Source organism: Saccopteryx bilineata, chromosome 12 (genome assembly GCF_036850765.1).
Source record: "Saccopteryx bilineata isolate mSacBil1 chromosome 12, mSacBil1_pri_phased_curated, whole genome shotgun sequence".
NCBI lineage: Eukaryota > Metazoa > Chordata > Mammalia > Chiroptera > Emballonuridae > Saccopteryx > Saccopteryx bilineata.
The window spans coordinates 30,960,680-30,986,458 of record NC_089501.1 but is presented as its reverse complement, the minus strand read 5'-3'; the positions used below and the strand labels follow the sequence as shown (position 1 = coordinate 30,986,458).

At 36.1% G+C, this 25,779-nt stretch overlaps 1 protein-coding gene across 1 annotated transcript in view; it reads left to right on the top strand.

Annotated features, from left to right (window-relative positions):
* AHI1 (Abelson helper integration site 1) overlaps positions 1–25,779 on the top strand; it is a 213,661-nt gene that overhangs the window by 132,808 nt on the left and 55,074 nt on the right. The window contains exon 19 of the mRNA XM_066248439.1: positions 19,697–19,746. Within this exon, the coding sequence (XP_066104536.1) occupies positions 19,697–19,746 (50 nt within the window). The remainder of the gene's footprint in view (positions 1–19,696; positions 19,747–25,779) is intronic.

Genomic DNA, 25,779 nt, shown 5'->3' with positions numbered 1-25,779 from the left:
ACTTAATCTAAGATATACCTTTTGCTATCACTGCTTGAAAGAAGAGACTGATTACAAACAAGGAGTTAGATAAAGGGCATGTAACCACAACCTCCTATTTAACACAAAAAACATCAAAAGGAAAATTTTAAATACTAACTTGTGGAAGTCCTCTGTCTGGTTTATTTTTAAAGAGAGAGAGAGAAAGGGTGGCTGTTTTCACATACAACTGTTTATATACTATAAACTACCATTTAATGTTTTGTTAACTCATAGATTATGTTTTCTTTTTTTAGTAAATTAGAAAAATCAAACTTTTGGATTTTTTTAAACTTAGAGCACATTTTATCGTGATTGTGAAAGTGATAACATAGCAAGGATATAATGAATATTAACAATGAAACTAGATCGTTGCTGAAATTAATTTTAAATTATAAAATTAATTTACTAATAAACATTTAATACTTTTTTTGTGAACTATTCTTTATTTTCCTACTGTAATTATAGTACTTGTGCATTTCATTCCATTATAGTAAAAATAGTGGGGATTTTTTTATAGAACATAGCATTTATTTCAGAAATTGTGATCCTTATTTTAATGCTCTTTTTAAACAGCGTCTTAAGAGGAATGTGTTTTGATGCAGTGGGAACTGTTTCACTTGTCAGGTTAGGTTGCAGCTGTGTTATCTGTGTCACCAGGATGTATATAAAACATGAATATTACAGGTGTATTTTTTGTGCAGGCTCTTTAAGGGAAGTACCTGCACTTTCACAAAATGCTAGAGAAATGTGAGTCTCAGACATTTTAACTCTTTATTAATTGAAAGCTGTCAAGGAGTCACTTTTATTTGTTGCATTTCTTTGCATAACTGTTAAGATCACTCTTTTATATTATTAATAATATCAGTTTTATAATAAGCAAAATTGTTTTATTTAATAAAGTAGGTATACTTTAATGTAGTTATGCTTTCATTACCATTGTATTCCTTCTGTGATAAAAACTATTCTGTTTTGTAAACTTTGAAGACTAAGCATATAAATGACCTACCACATGTCATGGTTTGCATTGTAAGCAAATATTTCTCATTCAGTTTTTGCATCAGTAACCCAGGAAATTACACTTAGGTTTCTGATTTGCCTTTCCTATTACAGGTCAACAAAAATCTCTCAGACTGCTCACATCTGGAGAAGGAAAAACTGGAAACTAGTCATTTTCTGAGTCACCTTGGTGTCACAACGCCTGGTGAGACTTACTTTGAATATTTTTATAAATGTTCAGATGCTGTTTTTTTCAAAAGTGTCATTTATTTCATTTTAGAAATAGAGCTCATAGTATTGTAATGTTCATTTTTCACACTTGAATTATATTCTAGTATCTTTTTTTAAATCGCTGAAGTTATTTCAAAAGCAAATTTTAATTTGGTAACTTTAATAGTAGATACTCTCAACTTCTATTCTATTGAACAGGTAATAATTTAAAAATAGTAAGACAGGAGTTTTAAACATATATACTACTAAATCTGATTCAGTTTCACTTAGGTAAAAGAACCATAATTGATTTTATATGTTATAATACATTTCAAGGAATCCAAGCTAAAATGTGTTTTGGCAGAAACAAGATCCAACCTGCCAGTGATATTATTAATGTTTCTTCAAAGTTGGCAAATTAATAAATATGCAGAGATGCTAGTTACAAAAATCTACATGAATCACTGAGTTGAAATTAACTACAAAATACCAAGTTTTAGTCTAATGTTTTAAATTGATTTGAATAAGGTTTCCAAAGGACATCAAAGAAAAAACATTTGAGTGAGAATATGACTGCGGATTCAAAGATGGCTATTTCTGTCCAATTGCTGCATGCGTTTGACAGTATTTTGTGTGTTATTGAATTCTTTTTAAAAAAATTAGACAACTGAGAATAAACAATTACCTTTGACAAAAAGATTATAATAAGAAGCTTTAGGTTTAAAAGATTGGCATAATTTACTTAGAAATTTGGGGATGATATTACTTTTCTACTTTGAAAGTGTTTGCAGTTTACATATGCAAGTTGTTTTAAGATGACATATTCTGGTGGGGAAACACTTGGATCCAGACCTCTTATGTCACTCCTGGCTGTGCCTCTTATTACAATGTATTACCTGTGAACCTAACAATATTCATTTGGAAACTAGAAATGATGTTTATATTATATCCTGTTGAAGTTCAAATCACTTAACACATATGAAACACTTTGTAAGAATAAGGCACTGTATGAATATAACATACTTAAACTATAAACATGTTGAGTATGTGTACGCTAGCTTTTGAGTTATAATTTCAGATCTTTGTAATGATTAAGTTATCCCAGACAGTAGACATTTTCCATTTCTAACGTTGTAGATATCTGCCAGCTGTTGGAGCAGTAGTGTTGGTCATTCTTAATGTCCAGTGGAGGGCTTACCATGTGCTCTTGTTTATAGACTCTTATTCTCTGCATCCTATTTAGATACTTGGCTTTCATTCAGACTAGGTCATTTTAATGACTAGGAAGAAGAAAAATCAGTCTCTACCACTTGATTCCTATCATCCTCATTCTGACATCTAGAATTCTTCTGGGAACAAATTTTTTATTCCATGCTTTAGGATTAAAGGCATGGAATGGAAATGTTTGGTTGAGTTAATAATATATTGATTAAAATTCATTCGAGTGGTGTCTTAAGTTTGTCCGCCAGCTGGGTGTTAATGACAGATGTAAAATTCTTCCTTTTCTATAAAGGGAAAGAGAAGAGAGGATAGATAGGAACTCCTTTGAAATGGAAGAGGGATTGCCCGTGCTACAGATACAGACAAAGAATACAGGAAAGCTGGGTATGATAAAGAAAAGGCTTACAAACTTCACCATTGTAATAGGATTGGCTCTGTTTGCCTCCAGATTTCAGGAAGCAGATAGGCCATGAGTTGGGGTATTTATATCATACAAGTCCCTCCATCTCAGAAGCATTACCATTAAGGCATATGCTATACATAACTGCTTCACTTGATTTTTAGTTATTAATATGCCTAACCTAGTTTTAAGGCATAGCCTTCCTATAATATTTATTGAGATATCACTGTATAGAAAAGTTATAAAAGCAGAATATATAGTTTGTTGCAAAATGGCCAGATTAATCCATTTTATTTATTAAGAAGCAAATCTTTTTTGGGAGGCGGGGATCCTGCACAAGGAAACAGGTAAACTAGTTTCTATACCTGGCTCCATTTCTAACTGACTAGAGAATGTTGAACAATTTCTTCAGGCCTCAGTTTTCTTATCCCTACAGGTAAATAAGGGCTCTGGATTTGCCTGACCAGTGGTGGCACAGTGGATAGAACTGACCCAGAATGCTGAGGTTACCGGTTTGAAGCCCCAAGGTAGCTAGTTTTTAGCATGGCTCATCAGCGTGGGTTAATAGCTTAAGCAGGGGAATCATCCACACGATCCCAAAGTTCACCAGCTTGAGCCCAAAGGTTTGTGGCTTGAGCAAGAGGACACTGGCTTGGCCCCAGTCAAGACACATGAGAGAAGCAATCTATGCACAACTAAAGTGAAAGCAGCTATGATTTGGTGCTTCTCGTCACATACACGCAAATCTGCAAGAAAATTGATATCATAGAGATCAAGGGAATGGGCACTGTTCAAAAAGGAATGCCCCACTAATGTCCCCATGGCAAAACTGGCAGAGTCATCCAGCATGTGGTGTCACTGTTGTGAACAAAACAACATAAGGGCCAGATTCTTGCCGAGATAATTAATGTCCATGTTGAGCATATTAAGCACTATAAGAGCTGAGATAGCTTCCTGAAATGTGTGAAGAAAATGATCAGAAAAAGAAAGAAGCCAAAGAGAAAGGTCCCTGAGTTCAACTAAAGGACCAGTCTGCTCCGCCCAGAAAAGTTCCCTTTGTGAGACCAAATGAAAGGAGGCTAAGCCACTGGAACCCGTGCCCTGTGAAGTCACGGCGTGGACGTGTGAAACAGAAATAAAGGCCCCACTGTATTGATAGAAATGTTTCTCTTTAAAAAAATTAATAAATAATGAAATAAAAACAACCACACACTCCATTAGATCCTATAAACACATACATTAAACTTGATAGCTAGCTAATCATTAAATCTAACTTTTTACCATATCCTAAACCATTTTAAAATTTACTTTAATAAGGACTCCAAGATATTTGATTTAAACAAAATTATAACATTATTCTAATGACTTCCGTATTGGTTAAGAGATCTGTCATGTTAACTTTTATGCTTTTACATTTTGAATATTATTCACAGAGCTTTATTTTTCCATTGATTTTACACATCTTCAGCAAGTATACACTTACTCTCTTGACCGAGAATAAAAAATTAAAAGTTATCTCTTAAAGTTATGAGATATTTTTCCAGTTAAATTTTGTTTTTATTGTTTTTAAGATTTCAGTATATCTTAAGGTTTAATATTTTATAGAGAAGTGCAAAGCTTTTAAAATAATACAACTGAAATGTGAAATGAAGCCTGCCAGGATCATAATTTCGCCAGAGATGCTACAATAGCCTTATATAACCCGTTATAGAAGGCAGATTACAAGTTAGCTAAAACAAGATGGTTCTTGTATTTCAAATGAAGAAAAAAACAGTTGGGCAAAAATCAGGACTTACAATAACTCTCAATAAACACAGTTGATATTAAAAGGGGGTTTCCATGTTAGGGAAGGTAAAATGAACTTCAAAGAACTTTTTCTTCCCATCAGAATTGGCAGAGTTTTCTGTTGGTATTGAACTTTAAACTTTTATTTGAAAAAGAATGTTTTATTGAATTCTGATTTCAAACCTCTAGAATTCCAGGATGTAAATTTAGGCGGATGGATGGATGAAAGGAATTAATTCACTACCATAGATAAAGAGAATCTACATAATACAGAATTAATTGCATTTTCTGTAATTAACTGATCTTCTGTAGACAGTGCTTTCAAATGTGCTTTATGGTATTAAAAAGAATAATGTTTTTAGCACACAATTTTTAAAACAAGGACTTATTGAATATGAATTCGGGACATGTGCATTATGATAGAAAAAGCAGTGAAGAGTAGGGCTAAACCCTAGTCACCTAGTCAGCCATTTTTCAGCTATAATGTTGAGTAGTTGACTTTCTCTCTGTACATAATGTCTCTATTTTCTACTATTGTAGAATCTTGAGGATCAGAAAAATATTTTAGCCTGACCAGGCAGTGGCACAGTGGATAGGGCGCCTGACTGGGATGTGGAGGACCCAGGTTCGAAACCCTGAGGTCACCAGCTTGAGCGCAGGCTCATCTGGTTTGAGCAAGGCTCACCAGCTTCAGCCCATGGCATGGTCGCTGGCTTGAGCAAGGGGTCACTTCGTCTGCTGTAGCCCCCCCCCCCCATCAAGGCACATATGAGAAAGCAATCAATGAACAACTAAGGTGCTACAACGAAGAATTGTTGCTTCTCATCTCTCTCCCTTTTTGCCTGTCTGCCCCTATCTGTGTCTCTCTATATATATCACAAAAAAAGGAAAATATTTTAAATATACTGCTCACAAAAATTAGAGGATCAGGGAAGATACTACAGTACTTTCAGCCTTTTGTATAGTGCATTTTCACCAATGAAATAAGTTAATTTGCATCTCATTTGCATAATCAGACAACTTTCTTTGATTTGCTTGCTTTTCTGATGTTCTTGTTTAATTAAAAAAATCAAATGCTTTTAATTGCTTCATATTTTTGATCCTTAATTTTTGTGAGCAGTATATTTTAAAATGCATAAGATATTGTAAAATTAAACAACATGAGATTTTATGAGAGATTTTTTCAAAAATTTTTAAGTTGAAGTTATGCAATTTGCATTGTGGCCAAAGGAATGAAGGAAATATTTTTTTTAGAGATGTGATTTAATAAAATGTGTTAAGTGATTATTATAGAAAAAAAAAGAGAACATGTCAGAGAGGCAAGTAATGGATATAGAGTTTTAGAAGCATGCCAAAAAAGACATTAAGATGAAGTAATTTTAAGAGGAAAGTTCTCAAACAAGCATCTCAAACTTTAAGTAACCCACTAGAGCCCACTTAAACTTTTGAAACTTTGGCTTTCTACATAAATGTAAATCAATACAAAAACCATGGAGGCCCTGGGTGGTTGGCTCAGTGGTAGAGCGTCGGCCTGGCGTGCGGGGGCCCCGGGTTCAATTCCTGGCCAGGGCACACAGGAGAAGCGCCCATCTGCTTCCCCACCCCTCCTCCTCTCCTTCCTCTCCTTCCTCTCTGTCTCTCTCTTCCCCTCCCTCAGCCAAGGCTCCATTGGAGCAAAGATGGCCCGGGTGCTGGGGATGGCTCCTTGGCCTCTGCCTCAGGCGTTAGAGTGGCTCTTGTTGCGACAGAGCAACGCCCCTGGTGGGCGTGCCGGGTGGATCCCGGTCGGGCGCATGCGGGAGTCTGTCTGACTGTCTATCCCCGTTTCCAGCTTCGGAGAAATACAAAAAAAAAAAAAAAAAATGGAGGTGGGACTATTTTCATATTTGAAGTTTTCTGGACCCCAAGCAAAAGAGCTTGATCACGTGGATTGTTTCTTTTTAACATGTGACTATTTTATATTCCCCTTTCACAGAGACTGAGATTTCATTTGTTTGACTTTGTGTGTGTGTCATTCATATTTGGATTCTCTAAAATTGATATTTGTTAAATTAAAGGCATAAGATAACATTTTAGTAACCAACATCAGAATTTGACTAAGAATTTGCAAGTGATCTGAGTTAATCAGCTGATTAAAAATTAAAATTTACCCTATCTTGTAATAAGCCCCTTTATTTTCTGAGTAAGATCATATAAATTAGTAAAATATTTCTAACCCTATTAATAAAGTACACCTTATTTAATTCCCTAATATAAAAATCATTCTTATCAACTCTATTAAACATTAATTTACTTAATGAATGGTTCTTTATGCACAGGGATATGTATTTAGTATTAGTGTCCTCCCATTGAGACACTAAGTTCCTCCTCGTACTGAGAGGAGAATATGAAGGCAAACATTTTTTGAATGAGCTTAATTTGCTATTTCCTAGCCATTTATTTTGTAAGAATCTATTTTACATGATATTATATTGTATATGTAGTTCCAGCCTTAAAATTTTCAGCCCTTTTCCCCAATCTGTTAAACATAGAAAACTTTCTTGAAGATATTTATTTTTCAGTCATTTCTCTCTGTATGTGTGTTTAGTTTATGGCCTTTACTAAATTTAGTTGTCAAAGAATATTGTAGCATTAGTCCAGTGGATTAATTTAAAAGTGAAATTATTATATTCATATTTAGTGAAAGTAAGGGAAAAGCAACTAAAACCCATAAGTCATAATTAAAATGAGATCTTATTGATATAATGACTATGAACACTATAATTTAATGCAAACATAGCCAAAGTACCTGCCAGATATTTGAATTTGTATTTTATAGATATTCTGATTTGTACCTTTCCAATTGATGTATCAACAACTCGTCTCTCTTATATTTTGAATATTTATAGATATTATTTACATATAGCATTGTAAAATTTTTGCGAGTTCTGGCACACCCACAAATTTTAAAATTGTAAAATTTAAAAGAGCTATTATAGTATGCATGTGTCTGAAATGTGAGCTCAAATCACAGAAAAGATATTTATCCTCAACTTGGGTATCAAGATGGGTAAGCTCACCCCTTTTTGTCATATTTATGACTGAAAAGCAATCATGGCCATGAGTGAGCTTCAGTTCCCTGAAAGAAGCTCCTATATTTTACTCTTCTGTGTCGTTTCTGATGACAGCATTATCACTTTCAGGTGGAAACTGGATTCATCTTTGACTTCTCCTTCTCATTTCCTTTTCAAACTAGTCACTTTGAGTCTTCACACTTCTTTATTCTAAATCTCTCTTCACAAATCATCCTTTTCATCTTGACGGTTCTTTTCTTGTCCTGTTTGTTACTGTTTTCTAGTATCAGAGTTTTGTGGATGTCATTACATTTTTCTAAATCTCAAAGTTCCTTTGCGATGATCCTCTGTGCTCAGTGTTCCATAGTTGTGTAGCCTGTTCTTTCTTTTCCTTTCATGCCAGTGTATCTTTTATTTCTGATGATCCTTGGCCTCTGTCTGTTTTTAAAAATGAAGAACTACCGGGTACAACTACGGTGGCCCTCTTCTGTTGTGTGAATGACTCCTTCATTTCACTGTTTTGTTCACCTCACCTGAAAGTTTGTTGAGAACTTTGTGTATATAGCTAAGACATATTAACTAGCAGCTTGTATTTAGGGTAAAAGGCAAGACAAATGAGTTAGGCTGTCAAACTACTTAGAATAGTGGGACAACAATATCCACTCTATAAGTCTTCACTATTCCCAAATGATTAGTTCAATATTATTTTTGGAGACAATTCCACTGATATTTTCTTTTTTTTTTTCTTTCTTTTTTTTTAATTTGAGGTGAATGCTCAGCAGCATCCATTTTATATAGAATCTGCAACATGTTTCACTTAAGTGTTTTTGCATATGAACTTTTAGTTATTTTTCCTGGGGTTTGTTGTGTTTTGCTGCCTACCAGAGGTCCTGACTCTCTGACTTTATTGTCAGATTCTGTACCTGCTGCAGGCTAGCATAACGCTTTCACAGGTATATTTCTAATCACTTTTCGTCTTCTATAAACTTGTTCCCATCTCTAATCTGTTTTTATCAAGCTCACGAATGACTTTCCCATTGTAAATTCCGATGTTCAATTCTTTGTCCTTATCTTTCTTGACTTACCAGCAGCCTTTGACACATTTGATCTCTTCTCTATACACCAGTTTCTAAGACACTACATTCTCAGTTTTCCTATCTCCTTAGTCACAACTCTTTTTTTTTTCTTTCAATTTTATTTTGTATTGGTTTCAGGTGTACAGCTTAGTGGTTAAACAGTCATATGCTTTGCTTTACAGTATTCCCCTTGATATTTGTTACTTATGCTGTGACGTGGAGCATGAGATTTCAGCTTAGTGAGTCATCCTAGTGAAAATAGAGGACAGGCCCTGGCCGATTGCTCACTTGGTTTGAGCATTATTTTGATACACACAGGTTGCTGGTTTGATCCCCAGTGTCTGTCTGTCTGTCTCTCTCTCTATCTCCCTTTCTCTCTCTAAAATCAATAAATAAAAAAAAGAAAATAGAGAGTAGGAAAATGTTTTTACTGCAAGTGAAAAGTGTTCAAATACCTCCTATGTTTGACTTATAATGCAGTAAGAATTAGAGATAGCATATTTGAGTATATACAAAACTATTTTAATTAATGAACCTTTTTATTTTAAATTTATGCAACTTCCCACTACGTTTTAGAAAGTGAAATCACTATGTTCTTAGACTTAAATTTAGTGAACGTCTTATGTTAATATGCATATTCCTCTGGTACATACATATATATTTTTTCAAAATAAAGTTCTAGGCCTACTGATCAAACAGTCCCATGACATTAGTGATTTTTATTATGACTTGGAAGGTTCCCTCTTCTTTATCAGAATGTAATATGTATCATGGTGAAAGGAGGGAATGTTTGGAATGTTCTACTGTGCCTCCAAGGTCAGATGAAACTGTCAGTAATCAATTCACTCAAAGGTGAGGAGCAGAGATCACAGCAACTGTACATGACTTGAAGCTGACGGGGCGGGGGGAGCAGCTTATAAAATGGCTTAGTTATTTTCAACCACACACTCCTTTATTGTTTGTTTTCATAGTTTCAGAATAAGATGATATTTAGTATTATTTAATATTAACCATATAGATGTACTTTGCTATTTTTATAATCTCAAACTGAAATTGGCAAAATTTCAGTTTTTAAGACAATTAGGCATATAAAATATTAGTGTAGGGCATATTTCCAAATGTGTAGTTTTTAAGAGATTTTTCCGTGATTTTTTTCTGATAACAATAATATATACTGTTAAAGAAAATAAATATTTTGTAATTTTTAAGCCTTTCTTCAATCGCCAAATAATGGTTACTTTTAGTTTTTCCATATTAAAGGAATACATCTCTATATTAAAATGTTGACCACATTGCTGCTAATGGGAACTGTTTTAATTCCTGTTTAAAATAAAAGGTAAAGCCTGACCAGGTGCTGATGTAGTAGATAGAGCATCAGACTGGGATTCAGAGGACCCAGGTTTGAAACCCTGAGGTCACCGGCTTAAGTGATAACTCATCCAGCTTGAGCGCGGGCTCACTGGCTTGAGCGTGGGATCACAGACATGACTTCATGGTTGCTGGCTTGAGTCCAAGGTCATTGGCTTGAGCCCAAAGTCACTGGCTTGAGCAAGGGATTACTCTGCTGTATCCCTTTACCCCCGGTCAAGGCACATATGAGAAAGCAATCAATGAACAACTAAGGTGCCGCAACGAAGAATTGATGCTTCTCATCTCTTTCCCTTCCTGTCTGTCTGTCCCTATCTGTCTCTCTCTCTGTCCCTCTGTCACAAAAATAAATAAATAAATAGTAAAATTTACTTCATATTAATCATATATGTACTCATTCATTCCCATTATATAATTGCACGTGAACATTTTGTATATTTCAAATCACTGTCCATTTCAGCCGGTATGTTCTGTGATCCTGTGGAAAGTGATGAGTTTTAAAAACTAGTAATCATATTTGATTTACTAATTTGCTTGAGGTAGGTACCGCTTAGAAATCAAGAAGGAGCCCTTAGTGTTTCCTCCCCTGGTCAAGGGGGGGAAATTAAATACCATTTAATCATAAAAATAATATTTTTGTTCTTATAAATTCCTGTGTCTCGAAGTAACTTTTTAAAATTTGTATCTATGATGAGAAACACTTTAGTGTTTAAATATTTTGGTCTGTGTCTACTGAAGGCCCTGGAAATTCAGAGGAAAGGATCTGTCTAAATTAAGTTCTCATGCACTCTCACTCAATCAGGTCATACTTTCTAAATCTGTACTCAGAATAGCCGTCAGGTTTCTCTTAGACTAGCTAAGTGCATACTTTTGCATTTTGTGGTTTAGTCAGTTTGGCCTGGATAAGTGGGCAGTCTTGTGATATCACAGAATTTACTGGTAATGTTTTCTAGAAATGAATATCCATCACTTATTGAAAATGTCAACTAACAATGGAAATTAGTTTTAGGGACCAGACCTTGTGGTAATGATAGAGACATCTAGGTAATATTTATTTGTATTTTCCAGAATTTTAAGTGTATGTTTTCAGGAAGTTCCTTGAATTAAAAGTGAATGAAAATGTACAGTATCCATTTCTGTATCATTCTTAACAATTTGCCTGTGAGGTTGAGAGCAAAGTTGATGACAAATAGGAAAACTAAAAAAATGAGTAAGTGGAATGACTGGTCATTTTTTAAAAATAATTTTAAAAGTTTTTGCATTGTAAATGTTTACTAAATAAAAAGTAGAACACTGCCTGACCAGGCGATTGTGCAGTGGATAGAGCATTGGACTGGGATACAGAAGTAACCAGGTTCGAGACCCCGAGGTCTTCAGCTTGAGCCTGGGCTCATCTGGCTTGAGCAAAAAAAGTTCTCCAGCTTGGACCCAAGGTCACTGGCTCAAGCAAGGGGTTACTCGGTCTGCTGTAGGCCCATGGTCAAGGCACATATAAGAAAGCAATCAATGAACAACTAAGATGTCGCAACGAAAAACTGATGATTGATGCTTCTCATCTCTCTCCGTTCCTGTCTGTCTGTCTCTATCCCTCTCCCTGACTCTCTCTGTCTTTGTAAAAAAAAAATAAAAAAAAAAGTAAAACACTATTCTAGTTTCAGGTGATTTACTTTTTTTTTCAATTTTCTTCACTATGAAAGCATTAAATTAGCCTGACCAGGTGGTGGCACAGTGGATAGAGCATCGGACTGGGATGCCAAGGACCCAGGTGCGAGACCTCGAGGTCGCCAGCTTGAGTGTGGGCTCATCTGGTTTGAGCAAAAGTTCTCCAGCTTGGACCCAAGGTCGCTGGCTCGAGCAAGGGTTACTTGGTCTGCTGAAGGCCCGCAGTCAAGGCACATATGAGAAAGCAGTCAATGAACAACTAAGGTGTCGCAATGCGCAACAAAAACTAATGGTTGATGCTTCTCATCTCTCCATTCCTGTCTGTCTATCCCTCTCTCTGACTCTCTCTCTGTCTCTGTAAAAAAAAAAAAGGCATTAAATTATAATTTTATGAGAGTAACAATTGAGAGTGATTTTTTTACTAATACCCATCTTTTTTTGAGCAGAACCAAAAATACTGTATTTTAGTAGGAGCACCCTAACTAACCAAAGCTATTACCCATTAAAAAAATAAAAACCTTTTTATACTTAATCAAAAATTAATTCATCATCCAATGTTTATGGAGAGCCTACTATATAATAGGGACTAGGCCACTCTCTGGAGAAATGGAAGATGGAACTTCATTAGTCCTCCCAGGCTTAGGTGAAGAATTCAGCAGGCAAAGAAATAGTTACAGTATAATGTGGTTGAGTTCAACAGGAAATAAGCATAAATTACTAAGGGAGGTCCAGGCCAGATAGCTCAGTTGGTTGGAGAATTATCCTGATTGTGCAAAGGTTGTGGGTTCAATCCCTGGTCAGGGCACATACATGAACAGATTGATGTGTTTGTCTTTCTTCACTCTCCCATCCTCTCTCTCTAAAATCATTAATAAAAAAAAATTTTTTAAGTACTAAAGAAGCACAGAGAAAGAAATCAATCTGGTTAAATATTTTATTCTGATAAAATGCACTTAGTTTCATGGCCTTAGTTAGAATTCTTTGTTGTCTATATAATACAGAACAATATTGTTTGTTTAGGACTCCTTTAAATGATAGTTTAAGACTAGGAATCTGGATTTTGTTGTAGGCCAGTGATAGTCAACCTGGTCCCTACTGTCCACTAATGGGCGTTCCAGCTTTCATGGTGGGCGGTAGCGGAGCAACCAAAGTATAAATAAAAAGATAGATTTAACTATAGTAAGTTGTTTTATAAAGATTTATTCTGCCAAACTTAGCAAAAATCCAACATAAAGTACTTGGTAAGTAATTATTATATGCTTTAACTTGCTATAACTCTGCTTTATAAATTTTATAAAGTAAAGTTTCTTCCCTACTTTATAAATCACCATTACTGTGGAACCGGTGGGTGGTTAGAAAATTTTACTACTAACAGATACCAAAGTGAGCGGTAGGTATAAAAAGGTTGACTACCCCTGTTGTAGGCTAATGTGTCACAAGTCATGTAATTATCTTAATTACTATGCTGCATGCTTCAAATCTGCCTCCCAAGGATGTCCTGCTGTTCTGGGAATAAGTGAATAATTATAAAGCACTCTGGTTTCTTTCATATTAATGTTGTGAGTGACTATGTATGTATGTATATATATATATATGTGTGTGTGTGTATGTGTGTGTGTGTGTGTGTACTTGCCCTGCTTTTAAAAGGAATAAAGTCTTTCCCATTTCATAGCTGTTAAATTTTGTCTGAGCAAAGTAGGTTTTTGATTTTGGCCTATTTACAATCAACAAAGTTTTAGGGGGCTTTGGAGAGGTTGTCTCTTGTTTTTCTTTTTTCTTTTTTTTTTGTAGTAACATTATGAGGCTTGATATTTAATGTCATCTGTCTTATTAATTTCTATATTTTCAGGAGATGACTTAACAAAGAGTTAAAAGTAAAACACTTTAATAGCCAGTGTTAAAGGCAGTTATGAATGCACTGTATAGCAGTTAGGCAAATTAATGTACTTCTTAATATTTATTGAACTTTTACAGAAAAAAATTGATATAGCATGATAAGCATATTTTTAAAATGACTTCTCTTTGCTTTGAGTTATGGAAAACATTTTCTAAATTATCATACTTATGTTCAGAATTTAAATTTATTATCTCTCCCTAGATTTAAATTTTTTTTTATGGGTAGAACTAAGAAAATGAGTTCTTAACTTCCTACATTCTCAATACCATACCAGTGTAATAAACAAAACCACTTTTCCGTTATTAAATCCTTTCTCATTTTAACTTTGTCCTTTCTGTTTGTTTTGTTTTTAATGCTAAAGGATGTTTAATTCCTGCATATGCAGTTACTGGGAATGCAAGATTCACTCATACATTCACTAAGTCCCCAATGAATTATATTATATCCTCTATTTTCTTTTTCTGTACCTGTATTTGTGACTTTCAGGGTACTACAACATTATTGTTAAAATAATTTAGAATGTTAAAAACTTACAGATACTAAGTTATATTTTAAGGATTAAACACAGAATTGAAGTATTTTGAAATTGTCTATGTAATATGTGGCACAGTTTTATTTGAAACATGCCTGACTATCCTCAGATCAAATATCTAGAGCATGTTACAAAGGATATAATTTGAACAGACTTCACTTTCCTGTTAGAGCTTACTGAGGAAATATTTCAAAAACTAAAATTTATATGCAGTTCTTAGTTTTTAAATAGAAATAAGTACTGTATGATTTTTGATTAATTATTGATTAGCACAATTAAATTATTTGAGCATCAGTTTAAAAATTAAAAACATGCTAATTTTGTGTATTCAGTGGATCAATGAATTTTATTTTGGATTGATATTTGGGAATAAATAGAACAGATCGTGGGAGACTGGCTAGTGCAGGTGGTCTTCCCAGAGGGTCTAGTACAGAACCCACTGTTGGCCAAGGGGCTGAACCAGGAGCCATGGTGTCTGACTGATGCAGTCCGCATCATAGAGCTGGCTACTTCTCCCTGCTTGCTTTGTGCTTTTCACAAGCAGTGCCATATTTTTTGCTCCATAAGACGCACCTGACCATAAGACGCACCTAGGATTTTAAAGAGTAAAATAAGAAAAGAAATTATTCTGAACCAAATGGTGTGTTAAAATATTTAATAAAATATACCACAATAATATTTTAACAATGTAAACTCAACGGCAGTATTAACAACCGTTAGCACTGTTATTAACAAATGAGAAGAGATTTTAATGTTCAAATACTCTTCTAGTTGTCCGGGAAGCTGCAGCAGCTAAAAAAAAATGAACATTCGCTCCATAAGATGCACGGGCATTTTCCCCTCCACTCTTGGGGGAAAAAGGTACATTTTATGGAGCAAATAATACAGTAATTGCCCAGTCTCAAATTTACAGACCTCTACCTTTCTCCCTTCCCAGTGTCTTACCCACTCAGTTGTGTTTGTATACCTGATGGTAAGTGAGTCACCTTTTATTTCCATGACTAACACGGGAAAGCCTACTGATTTGTGGTTTTGAATATTCACTGGTCCTTGCAGACATCCAGACCTTGTAGACTCAGGGCCCTCATTTTTGATGTTTCTGAGTTTGGGACTTTTTTCAATGTCATATGAAAAGTATAGTGTTCAAAGAATACTTTCTTTCTGAAATCTTTGAAATACATACCAAGGAAAAAGAGGGCTTCCCATAGAATCCTGAAAAAAAAATCTAATATAAAGTAAATATTAACATATTACTAGGCTCAACAAGCGTAAACCACTTTAAGATTCACATTTATTGAAAATTCATATCAGATGACTATTTAGAAAAATATTTAGGATATGGGAATGACGTGACTATTAATGGAGAATTGTAGCCTATTTTGCTGCAAAATGTTTATATAACTCATTTTCTCTATCCATATATTCAGTCATTCAATAAACATTTCTTGAATATGAACTATATGATACCAATAATCCAAGCAAGTTTTAGTCATACATGTAGTGAGGAAAATGCTGTTGTACAGGATCCTACAGGCACAGTAAGGGAGGGAGAGATGGGGGCAGGGTGTCTAAATCAGAACTAGGGTGGGGAGAAGAAAATTACAAACTGCTTGCTAGAGAATGCGATGTTTGACCTGAGCTTTAAAGGACATCTAGAAAATAGTAAGCTAAGAAGGGGATGCTAGAAAGGAAAAGAGCCTAAGTATACCCTGACTGGCATAAAGAGTGGCTGCCGATAGGCAAGGGCCCCGGGAAAGAGGAAGGGTTCGTGAGCTAGACAGGAGTGGCCTCTGCCCAAGGGGCTTTGTGTGCCACTTTGAGTTAAGAAACTTAAGGTAAATACTCAAGGAGGGTGATTTTTATCCTGGAGATTAAATTCTAATAGAATAACAAGATAACCGTTCCCCTTAGAAGAGTAGCTCTGGCAGTGTGATATGTCACTGGAAAGGCCATGGAGCAAAAGGTAAATGAAACTAAATTCACAATAGTTGCTTCTCTCTTTTGAGAACTTGATTCATATCTGCTAAGAATCAGGATATTCTCCTATATAATCATAGCCCTATTTTCACATCTATGGAAATGAACAATGACTCTATAATGTCATCTACTTTTTCTTTTTTCTTTAATATTTTTTAAGTGAGAGGAGGGGTGATAGTGAGACAGACTCCCGCATGCACCCTGACCAGGATTCACCCAGCAACCCCCTTTTGGGGCCAGTGCTCGAATCAAACAAGCTATTTTTTAGCACCAGAGGCTGACTTGTTCAGACCAACCGTGTTATCTTCAGCACCTGGGCTCACACTTGAATCAATTGAGCCCTGGCTGCAGGAGGGAAAGAAGGAGAGAAGGGGAGAGGAAAGGTGAGAGAAACAGATCAGGTTACTTCTCCTGTGTGCCCTGACCAGGAATTAAACCCAGAACATCCATACACTGGGCCAATGCTCTATCCACTGAGCAAACCAGTCAGGGCCATAATATTATCTAATAAACAATTCATATTAAAATGTACTTGTGCCTAGGCCTTGGCCAGTTGGCTCAATGGTAGAGCATCGGCCTGGCATGCAGGAGTCCCAGGTTCGATTCCCAGCCAGGGCACACAGGAGAAGCGCCCATCTGCTTCTCCACCCCTCCCCCTCTCCTTCCTCTCTGTCTCTCTCTTCCCCTCCCTCGGCCAAGGCTCCATTGGAGCAAAGTTGGCCCGGGCGCTGAGGATGGCTCTGTGGCCTCTGCCTCAGGCACTAGAATGGCTCTGGTCTCAACAGAGCAACGCCCCAGATGGGCAGAGCATTGCCCCCTGGTGGGCGTGCTGGGTGGATCCCGGTCGGGCGCATGTGGGAGTCTGTCTGACTGCCTCCCCATTTCCAACTTCAGAAAAATACCAAAAAAAAAAAAAAAAAAAGTAATTGTCCTAAAATTTTCAGGCAATTTTTTTATTCACTTGCTTATTTAATCCAGCATCTAATCAAGATTCACACTTAAATTGGTTATCTCATTTTAGTGTCATGTAATCTAGAATCTTTTTTGGGTTTTGATGACCTTCACTTTTTTAATGAGTCCAGCTGAGACAGCTGTCCTGTCCAGTGTTTTGATTTTTATCTGTTTCATCATGATTAGATTCAGGCTAGGCTTTTTTGGCAACAGTACTGTAAGTGATGTATACTTTTTTTTTTTTTTTTTTTTTTTCATTTTTCTGAAGCTGGAAACAGGGAGAGACAGTCAGACAGACTCCCGCATGCGCCCTACCGGGATCCACCCGGCACGCCCACCAGGGGCAACGCTCTGCCCACCAGGGGGCGATGCTCTGCCCATCCTGGGCGTCGCCATGTTGCGACCAGAGCCACTCTAGCACCTGGGGCAGAGGCCACAGAGCCATCCCCAGCGCCCGGGCCATCTTTGCTCCAATGGAGCCTTGGCTGCGGGAGGGGAAGAGAGAGTCAGAGAGGAAAGCGCGGCGGAGGGGTGGAGAAGCAAATGGGCGCTTCTCCTGTGTGCCCTGGCCGGAAATCGAACCCGGGTCCTCCGCACGGATGTATACTTTTTTGCATCACATTAAGTGGCACATAGTGCCAGGTTGTCCCACTCTTGATGTTGCTGATTTTAGTCCCTGATTAACATAGAACACTTATAGCTTTCTGTATATTCTTTACTAAAAGTTTGAAGAAACATGTATGATTGTATTTCTAAATGATATTAATAAATAGGCAATCTAAATTGAATACTAAGATTACATCTTTGGATAATCTATTTTAAAATATTGTATTTTTAACACATCCCCAAATTGAAAGTGTATATAGTTTTTTCTAATTTTATGAACTGAAGATTAAGATTTAGGTCATTTTTTATTTCCATCATTTTAAAGTTACTTTGTAATTGTTTAAGAATTTTAATCTCAGTAATCAACCTAGGACAGTTTTATAGCAGATTGCAATAGTGAGAAGACACGTATAGGATATTGCTAATTCCTGAACTGCTTAGTATGACCACTGTCATTTAAAAGCTAGAGTGTCACACGAGACTGTTCTTAGTGGTTGCAGCTAGAGAGAGTTGTAGGGATGTGGGGGTTGAGGAAGTGAGGGTTTCATGATTTGTTCTATTACTTCACTATTATTAAAATCTTGCAATAAGAATTGGCATTCTTTGAAGATATTTTACTTCAGGTTTTAAATTTTTTTTTAACTCAAGGCTAGTGTTACTATATGAATAAAAGTGTGTGTCTGTCTACAAAATTACCTTAAAGACTGTTATTACACTTAAGACAAAACTCAATTTCTTCTGTGGTCTTTCTCCGTAAAAGAATTATTTCTTTTTTCCTAGACTCTTGAGTCAGAAATCATCATTTCTCCTGTATAATTTATCTTTTATTACTGAGTGCCCAGTAGCCACTCAATAAATACCAGCTGATTGAATAAAGTTAGTCATGTCCTTCATACTTCCTGGCTAACAGTAGATGTTGAGAGAATGTTTTAAATTAAACAAAAACTTTTCTTAAATGATGTTTCATGGTACTTCTGTTCATTTTGAATATACTTTTGCAGAGTGATAAAAAGTGATCATTTGTGTTGATCTCTGTCATACTTGAAGAAAAATAAGTTAAATGCCTGTAAATGAGAACTAGTGTTTTATTTCAACTAGGAATGTTGTTAATTGCTACACTGTAGTTCTCTCTTCTAACCAGCCCTGCATGAAACAGCCTTGAACAAACTATTCTAAGATTCTTACTCACTGGTTTGCTGATGGGAAGAGATTGTAAAGTAAATGAGACCCACACCTGTGTTCATATTTAACTTGAACTTGACTTTGAACCAGTATCTTTACAGATGAGATGCCTTAGAAGCTGTTTATTACAAAGAAATGCAGTAAAGAACATTGGGAACAAAAAGATAAATCTACACATGATAAAGGGACCTTTCTCAAGTATATCAGTCAATATTATCTATCATTTTAAAAGAGAGAATCAAGGAGAATTTTAATTTTACAGATACTCCCTGGTGATTGAATAAATAGCACAGTATATCATAGTAGGAAGTCCAAACAAAGAGAAATCCAAATGGATTTATTTATTTATTCTTTGTTTGAGAAAATAAAGAAGTGATTCCTTTGCAGCCTTTGTGATATTTCTCTATGAAAACTTGATAAGCTCAAGTCAGAAATAAAACTTTCAGGAAAGAAATGCAGCAGAGCAGTGATAATGGTATAAATAATTTTTGAGCCATGAACAGGATATGGACACGTCTTGCGCTATTGCTAAAGGCCACCAGCGTGGGAAAATTGTCTTAGCTCACCTTGAGTCCAGTCTCATAGCTCAACTCTCCAGCTGTTTTTCATCGTAGAATTCACGACACAACTTGAAAGGATGCTGCCATATAAGTGAGGCTGTTTTCTTGGAAGCTGTAAGAGTCGTGTCTGGCAGAAATGTTTTCAAAATAAAATGGATATGTATAATAAGCAAATTTTTCCAATCTTTTCTCTTCACAGCTGTCAACATGGAATTACCTCCCAAGCCTCGGGTCAGTACAGCACCAACGGTAAGGCAGTCTGTTTCTGCATTGTTAAAACTGATTCAGAAGCTGTAAAGTGATGCTGGTTATAGTAATGCCATTGTAGAACCTTTTGTCATAAGCTTTATACCTTCATATGAACCTCATATAAAATGAACCTCATATTTTCCAGTTATTAAATAAAATTGACTAATTTTGCCAGGATATAGGAAAATAAGATTTGGATCATTTTTATAGGTACTTTATTATATTAATGTTATAAACAATGTTTTTTTATATAAAATACTTTATACTTTTGATAAAGTAATGTAAATGTGTATGTAAATTGATTTATACTCTTTTTAATCATGTTTTTATTTTTCAACTGTAGTTGACTACAATGTTATGTTAATTTCAGGTTTACAACCCAATGAGTAGACCTTATGTAACTTACTGAGTGGTCATCCTGTTAAGGTTGCACATCGCTGACAGCATACATAATTACTAGAATATTATTGGCTGTGTTCCCTATACTATCTTTACATCCCCATGATTGTTCTGTAACAACCGATTTGTACTCCTTATTGCCTTCATGTTTTTCAGCCGTCCTCTTAACCGCCTCCCATCTGGCACCCATCTCCCAGACTTGGTAGCGTGGCCTTGTGTAGTAGGTGTCCTCTAGGGCCCAGTGGCGCAGGCTCCGCTGTCACCGGAGGTGGGCGCTTCAGGTGCCCCTGTGTGTGCTGTCCTGTTGTGGTTGAGCCTTGGTTGCTGCTGGCGTGACTGGCAGGGATGGACCGCCAGGCTGGTCAGCTGTGAGGACTGGCTGTGCCTGCTGTGTGGGAGCTGGCCCTCTCGAGCAGGATGTGCTTCAGTGGGACTTTGGAGTTCCCTGGGTTTGCCCCTTGAGTGTGTAGGTCATGGAATTGGTAGGGTTGTAATCTAGAATCGTGTGAAGCTATCCGCCTAGTGCACTGGCTCTAGGCCCTCCCAGGCAGTGCAAGATCAGCCGTAGCCTGTGCCCTTTCTGGGGCCTCCTGGCATGAGCTACAGAGGGATGTGAGGATGGCTGCTACTTGTGTTGGGTTGGGAGGTGCCCAGGAGAAGCCAAGCTCTGAACCAAGGCTGGATGCCACTAGTGCCAGGCTTAGGGCCACTTAGCAACAGGTATAGAGTATGTAGAGGCCAGATGCTGCTTGTTTGAGAGATTTTAGGGAAGTCTGAAGCCTGAGCCAAGATAGGCCGTTGTATGGAAAAGCCACTGAAAGCGGCTTGGATGGGCCCGCAAGTTAGGTGGGGCTGGGCCTCAGGGAATCACCTGAGCTCAGCGAACAGTGCGAGCCAGACTGATGGAAACTCAGATACAGCACCTACCTGCTGGGGGGGGGGGGGTTGGGGGTATCTCAGGAAAAGAACAGTGGCCTCTGCCAGTACTCTTCAGGCAGAAAGCTCTCTCCCCACCTCTTGCCTTGATGCCAACAATCCAGTTGCTCCCCTTATGTCCTTGGTTCCTTTTGAGCTGCTGCCCCAGTGCTCAAACTCAAAGGGGGTGAGTCCTGGTAAGTCCTGGTAAGTCCGTATATGGGCCCTTTAAGAGGGAGCTGGTTTTTACAGCCATAAGTTGTGGGGACTTCTCTTCCTGGCAGTGGAACCCTGGGCTGGGACACCTACACCCTTTCTTAAATTACTGTTATTTTGTGCACTAGCATCATTGAGAGTGAATATTTTGTATTCATGAAAGAAAGCCATTATGATTCCATTTTCTTACAGATTACTAGACTTTATTATTATCTAAGTGAAAACCTTTCCTTTTATCCCTCTTATATTACTACCAGGCAACAAAAGGCATTTAACAATTACAGTATCATTTACTATATGAAAAATAATTGTAGAAGATGATATAGAAGGAAGATGATCAAATTTAGTGTCTAAATATAATATTTATATGAAATAAATATTATTAGTTGATAGTTCCCCATGAAAGATTTATAAGATAATTATAGACTAGAGTGTATCTTCTTCCTCTCAAAGCATCATCTTATTTCTTGTCTTTTCCATTCATTATTTCATGCAGCTCCTCATTTCCTGCTGTTAGAAAATTTTGATAATATCTAATATCTTTTTTTAAGAAAATGAAGAGAAGATTCTATTACAGTCGTCCCACACCACATCCCAGTTCACTTTTCACAGTCTCACTGTATTGCGGATTTTTAAATTGTATGTGTCTAATTTTTTATTGCGGATTTTTTGCTATATTATGGGATTTTGGAGTGTATAGGTATTTTTATATATTTATTATTTTAATTATTTTGCGATAAAATAAGCATTTTCTAGCCTAAAATATTGAAAACAATATAAAACATATAAAAATACTAATTAAAACATATTAAAAGAATATTAAATCAAAATAAACTCTTAAAATATATATAAATAATAAAATAACTATAAGGTTGCTGTTTTGCAGATTTTCGCCAATGGCAGGGGGTTCTGGAACCTAACCCCTGTGACAAATGAGGGACCACTGTATATATTTAAATTTTTTCCTTAATGTTTATTTTATTGATTTTAGAGAGGGAGAAGAGAAGGGAGGGAGAGAGACAGAGACAGAGGTAGGAACTTCAGTCTGTTCCTGTATGTGCCCTGACCAGGGACTGAACTGGCAACCTCCGCGCTTTGGGACAGTGCTGTAACCAACTGAGCCATCCAGCCAGGGCATATATTTAAATTTTATTGAAAAGTTTTCCTCAAGGGCAAATTGATTCCATTTTTCTATTTGTAATAAATTCATATGATTAATTCAGCATATTTGATAACTTAAATATGTGGAGCTCCAGAAAAGACTAGTGTTTGAGGAATTAATTAGTGTAATCATAAAAAAAGACTTGGCTGTAGTGTGTGTTCCAATTTTTCTGTAGTAGCCATAACATTATGTCAATTTTATTCTTTAATATTTAAAAGTTGAAGATTAGTAATTATGGAAAATAATTTTGATGTATTTGTTGTATCATACACTCATTGGATTATTTTGAATACTTTTGAAATTTATGTTATTCCTTTTGGCATTCCTGTGGCAGTGGTGTTTACATTTCTGCATTTGTTTGTTTGTGGTTTTTTGTTGTTTTTTTGTAAATGCTAAAACTCAGAAAAGGGCAGCTCAGCAGAGGTTTTATTGTCTTATCCTGTAGGCTGATTATAGATTTCCATGTTAATAAAATGATAGAATCAAGTTTTTATGAACCCATGAGAAATAATGGTATTAACATTTATATATAGTAATGATCTCAAAATAACTCCAGTGAATTAGTACCGATATCTAATAATAATAGTTTAAATAGTGTTGGTCTTTTGCTTATATGTTCTCAGCTGTATTATTAAATGATAGCTCCCATTATAGTAATAACATTTCTACTCTGTGCAGTCGAGAAGTTGTAATATACTTGGTTTGTGCAGGACTCCTCACTCAGTTCTCCAGGTTCTGAACTGAGCCAAGCTTCCTTTCTGCATTTTTGAAGCTCTTCTCCTCTCTCTCTTTACTACAAATTAAGCACATTCTGCTATGCTTCTTCCCCTTTCCTCCACAGCCCCCCTGCTTACTGACAGCTAATCATGGCCCTTTCTCCATAACCTCTAAATAGAATCACAAGTGTATTTGTTAATCCATTGTCCTAGAATGTAAAGTCTGATTTTTCATAGAAAATATAATTTTTCCTCATTTCTACCCTTTGCACCTATATAGCCTTATTTTCATTAATGGGATTAAGAGAGGAAACTATTTAGAAATAAGAGAAATAGGAAAAGGTCTATCTAAAAATTTAACAAAGATGGAATATTTGTAAGTTCAAATTTTGTACTATATTTGCCCAAAAAGAAGAGATATTTCTGGGATCTGAGAAAAAAATAGAAAGGGAGAGTGGGCTAGGATTTCAGAATGGCTGACGCTGGACCCTTGAGTGACTTCTTGACTTCAGACCTAGCCAGCAATTTCCAGCTTACTTCTCTGCACATTCACTCCCACGTCCCTCCTGCTCCAGGTACCACCAGGGATGGCTCAGGTCCAGGAGAATGCAAGATAGGCAGCTACAGCTATTCATCAGATAAGGGAAAGCAGACTTTCCAAGCCTCCAAGCCCCTATAACAGAGAACGATGTTTGTCATGACGTTCTTAGTTGGAATGAACTTTTCAGTGACATATGGTTACAGAGGATGGTTTGATCCTATAGCACTATAATGTGACGTAGTATTTTTTAAGAAAATATAGTTTATCCTGAGACAGAACCCCCTTTGTACCTTTGTTCTCTGTTCTCTCTCAGTGTCTTTTTACTTTCTTTTTTCATTTATTATATGAACTTTAATATTTTTGTTTGGAATTTTTTTCTTTCTGATATAAATAATGCTGTATCTGTTTTTGAGATGCCTTTGATAAGAAGTCAAACAATTTCCCACATGGCATTCCCCCCTCCATGAAAAAGAAGAAGACCTTACTTCTTTACTAACTATGGTCACTACTCATTTTTTAGCATTCTGAGCTCTTAATTTCGTTTACATCAAAGTATGTTTTCAAGCTATATTTTCAAGAAATAGAAATTAAAAGAGGTATTTTATCTGAGTCTACATATTTTTAAATATCTCTTAGTTATCTTTGTTTAATACAGTTTTCCAGGGTTTTAATTATTTAGATATAACCCTTTCCCCTCAAAGCATTGCAGGAATTGATCATCAATACTAGCATTTAGTATTTCAGGAGGGACATTGGAGGTCAGCCTGATAGTTATTCCTTTGTATAGGAAGCTCATATATTACAGATACTCTTTTATTTTCTTTATACCTAGTTTCTTTATACTTCCTTTATACCTAAAGCTATGATGATTAAATATATGGCTTCCTTTTCACTGATTTTTGACCTAAAGGGTATTCACTCAGATAGTTTAGAAGTATAGGAAAAGCAAACAAAACATTAGAGAATCATAAGATTAAATTATATGCAAATAATCAGAGCATGCCACTTTAAGAACTAGTTGCTGCACCTGCTCACTGCCTACAGCAAGTGAAGGATAATATCAGACTCAGGTTAATCAGAGGTCACTGTCTGAACCCTGAAAAGCGGGTGTAAAAGTTAGTTAATAGTTAAGTCGATACAGGCGGGAATCCTATATTTACCTTGAAGGAAAGACTTATTTGAAAATCAAAGAGAAATTGTAACTAGCATAAGGAAGTCTTCCCTCACATATTTGGTCTTTTCTTACTTGAGATTAGTACATGAGAAATATGGTTCAAACATACCTACTTTTTAATGGACAACCATATGCACTGCAGTTCCCATAGCTTTCCATATTATCTAGTGGAATAAAAACATGGTAAGCCATGCTGAGTATATAAATAACTATTTGTGATTTGAGAATTATTTTGAAAGTCCGTAAAATTCAAATAGCATCAGTGTGGACTGTTGTAACTTTCACTGATTTTTGTAAAGCTTCTTGAATTCCACACCTGTAATACTAACTAACAGTGATAGTCAACCTGGTCCCTACCACCCACTAGTGGGCGTTCCAGCTTTCATGGTGAGCAGTAGCGGAGCAACCAAAGTATAAATTAAAAGATAGATTTTAACTATATTAAGTTGTTTTATAAAGATTTATTCTGCCAAACTTAGCGAAAATCCGACATAAAGTACTTGGTGAGTAATTATTATTATATGCTTTAACTTGCTGTAACTCTGCTTTATAAATTTTATAAAGTGAAGTTACTTCCCTACTTTATAAATCACCATTACTGTGGAACCGGTGGGCAGTTAGAAAATGTTACTACTAACAGAGATACCAAAGTGGGTGGTAGGTATAAAAAGGTTGACTACCCCTGCTAACTTTCCTTTCTTCTTATTTTATTTAGTGATTCCACAACCCCATTAATGAGAACAATTTTTCTTCTAACAAATGTTAGAAGAAATAGCATTCCTTTCTTCTTATTTTATTTAGTGATTCCACAACCCCATTAATGAGAACAATTTTTCTTCTAACAAATGGATTTTTTGGCAGTTTATAAACTACAGCTTGCATTTTCACAGAGGCTTCACATCTACCACAA